Below are 2,500 nucleotides of genomic sequence, written 5' to 3' on the forward strand. Positions count from 1 at the left end.
ACTAGGTCAAGAAAATACGATCATATAACCCCAATCTTATCGTCCCTACATTGGCTTCCTGTTAGGTTTCGAATATCACATCTTATATTACTGACCATCACACTCAACACTGACCATCACACTGACATCACTGACCATCACACTGACATCACTGACCATCACACTCACATCACTGACCATCACACTCCCCTTACTGACCATTAAACTCACATCACTGACTATTACATTCACATCACTGACCATCACACACTCATCACTGACCATCACACTCACAACACTGACCACCACACTCACATCACTGACCATCACACTCACATCACTGACTATTACACTCACATCACTGACCATCACACACTCATCACTGACCATCACACTCACAACACTGACTATCACACTCAACACTGACCATCACACTCAACACTGACCATCAGGAACTACAGGAAACTACAGGAAACGTTTGACCTCTGTAATTGCAAACAAAGGCTCCTGTACCAAATATTAACATTGACTTTCTCAGGTGTTCAAATACTTATTTGCAGCTGTATCATACAAATAAATAGTTAAAAAATCATACATTGTGATTTCTGGATTTTTTTTTTAGATTATGTCTCTCACAGTGGACATGCACCTACGATGACAATGTCAGACCCCTCCATGATTTCTAAGTGGGAGAACCTGCAAAATAGCAGGGTGTTCAAATACTTATTTTCCTCAATGTATATCAACACTTTTGTACATTTATTAGATATTAGAAACTAAAACAATACAAAAGTCAATAAAAAGTCATGATTATAAAAAGATAAAAATGTAATCAACACGAATTTAATCTAACAAACAAAAGTAAAAAAATACAACTATAAAGTTCCTCCTCAGAACATTGATGCTGAACCTAAAAGCTCTGCTTCAGTCTCACTATTAGAGAATGTGTGTTACTGAGGAGCAGGTCATGTGACTCTCAGAGAGATGATCTTACCTCAGTATCTCCAGTTTACAGTGAGGATTCTCCAGTACAGCAGAGAGACACTTCACTCCTGAGTCTCCTACTTTATTCTTAGTCAGATTCAGTTTTCTCAGGTGTGAGGGGTTTGATCTCAGAGCTGAAGCGAGAGCAGCACAGCCTTCATCTGATACTTCACAATCACGCAACCTGCAGATACACAATGACACACACTTCACTCTCTCAGTTTATACAAATTACACATCCTGTGTGTTTTGAAATGAGTGTATATATTAAAACATTTTATTTAGTGAGAACTATCTGTTTCTTTTATGCAGTATGTGTGTGTGTGTGTGTATGCGTGTGAAAGTATAAATACTACTCGAGTATTTATATCATTCTGCCCATTGACCTTTATCATTACATCAGCTGATATCTGATGTTGCAGATTAACATGAGGTAACAGTAGGTCTTCTATATTAGACCATAATTAGTTTAATAATGGTTCGATTGCTAAGGAGTAAAGCGTTCCAGAGAGTCACAACCTTGTCTTATGCCCCTGTTAACACTATGGCAGACAAACCACCATTGATTTTTAGCATACTCTCAATGTCTTTATATAACACTTTAACTTCTTCAATAAATCCTGGGCCAAAACCAAGAACATAACAGGTGTTCCAAAGATATTGGTGCTCAACCCTATAAAAAGCTTTTTCCTGATCAATGGAGATGAGCCCTAAATTAATGCCCAATAGGCCAGCAACCTCTATTACATCTCCAACAAGTAAAATGTTCTCAGAAATAGACCTACCAGGCACAATACGTCTGGTCAGAATGTATGATGTCCCCCATCACTTCCCTTAATCTATTTGCCAGAGTTTTAGAAAAGATTTTTAGGCTCACTGGTCTCCAGTTGTTAATTTCTTGAAGGTCACCTTTCTTGGGTAGTAGAGTAATCACAGCTCTCCTACAGAACACTGGTAAAAAAACACTCAGCTATGCTCTCAATGAGAACATCCAAGAGATCCTCTCCCAACACCTCCCAAAAGACATCAAGTACTGGAGCTTTTCTACTCTCCATAATCTACAATACCTTCCATAGCTCTTGTGAACACAAAGGCTTCTCCAGTGCCTCCTTTGACTTTTTTGGAAGCTTCGGTAAACCTTGATAAAAACTGGCAGACATTTCCTCATCATCTTTATATTCACTCCCATACAGATCCTTATAGAACCTTACAGCCCTGTATCTTATTTCAGACAGCACTGTAAGCTCCTGCCAGTTCTCTGATCACAATGAGTGAATGTATCTACTCTGGCCATTCTTTCTTTCCAAATGAAAAAATCCCACCATTGTTTTACATTTATAAAACTCTTTCTTTTTTTCAATTCCTTTTAAATTTAAATTCGAAAAACCTCTTTAAACTTCACATCACTCAACAAAGAGACATTAAAATGCCAATAGGAACTCTTTGACCTTATATTTGATGTAAACACACTACAAATAACAATATCATGATCAGAAACCCCAGAAGGACTAATTACACAGCTCTGCACATTATTAAA

General features: G+C 37.7%; 2 protein-coding genes across 32 annotated transcripts in view; one reads left to right on the forward strand and one right to left on the reverse strand.

Moving 5' to 3' along the window:
- Positions 1–2,500, forward strand: part of LOC310738044 (uncharacterized protein) — a 387,632-nt gene that overhangs the window by 147,495 nt on the left and 237,637 nt on the right. The gene's annotated exons all lie outside the window — the stretch shown is intronic.
- Positions 1–2,500, reverse strand: part of LOC310738066 (NLR family CARD domain-containing protein 3-like) — a 21,465-nt gene that overhangs the window by 4,459 nt on the left and 14,506 nt on the right. For 4 of the 7 annotated variants that reach the window (XM_083562980.1, XM_083562978.1, XM_083562982.1 and 1 more), the window contains one exon: positions 974–1,147. The exons of the other annotated variants lie outside the window; for them this stretch is intronic. In XM_083562980.1, coding sequence (XP_083419106.1) covers positions 974–1,147 — 174 coding nt within the window. The remainder of the gene's footprint in view (positions 1–973; positions 1,148–2,500) is intronic. 7 annotated transcript variants of the gene reach the window in all.

The sequence above is a fragment of the Silurus aristotelis genome (genome assembly GCF_946808225.1).
Source record: "Silurus aristotelis genome assembly, chromosome: 15".
Classification (NCBI taxonomy): Eukaryota; Metazoa; Chordata; class Actinopteri; order Siluriformes; family Siluridae; genus Silurus; species Silurus aristotelis.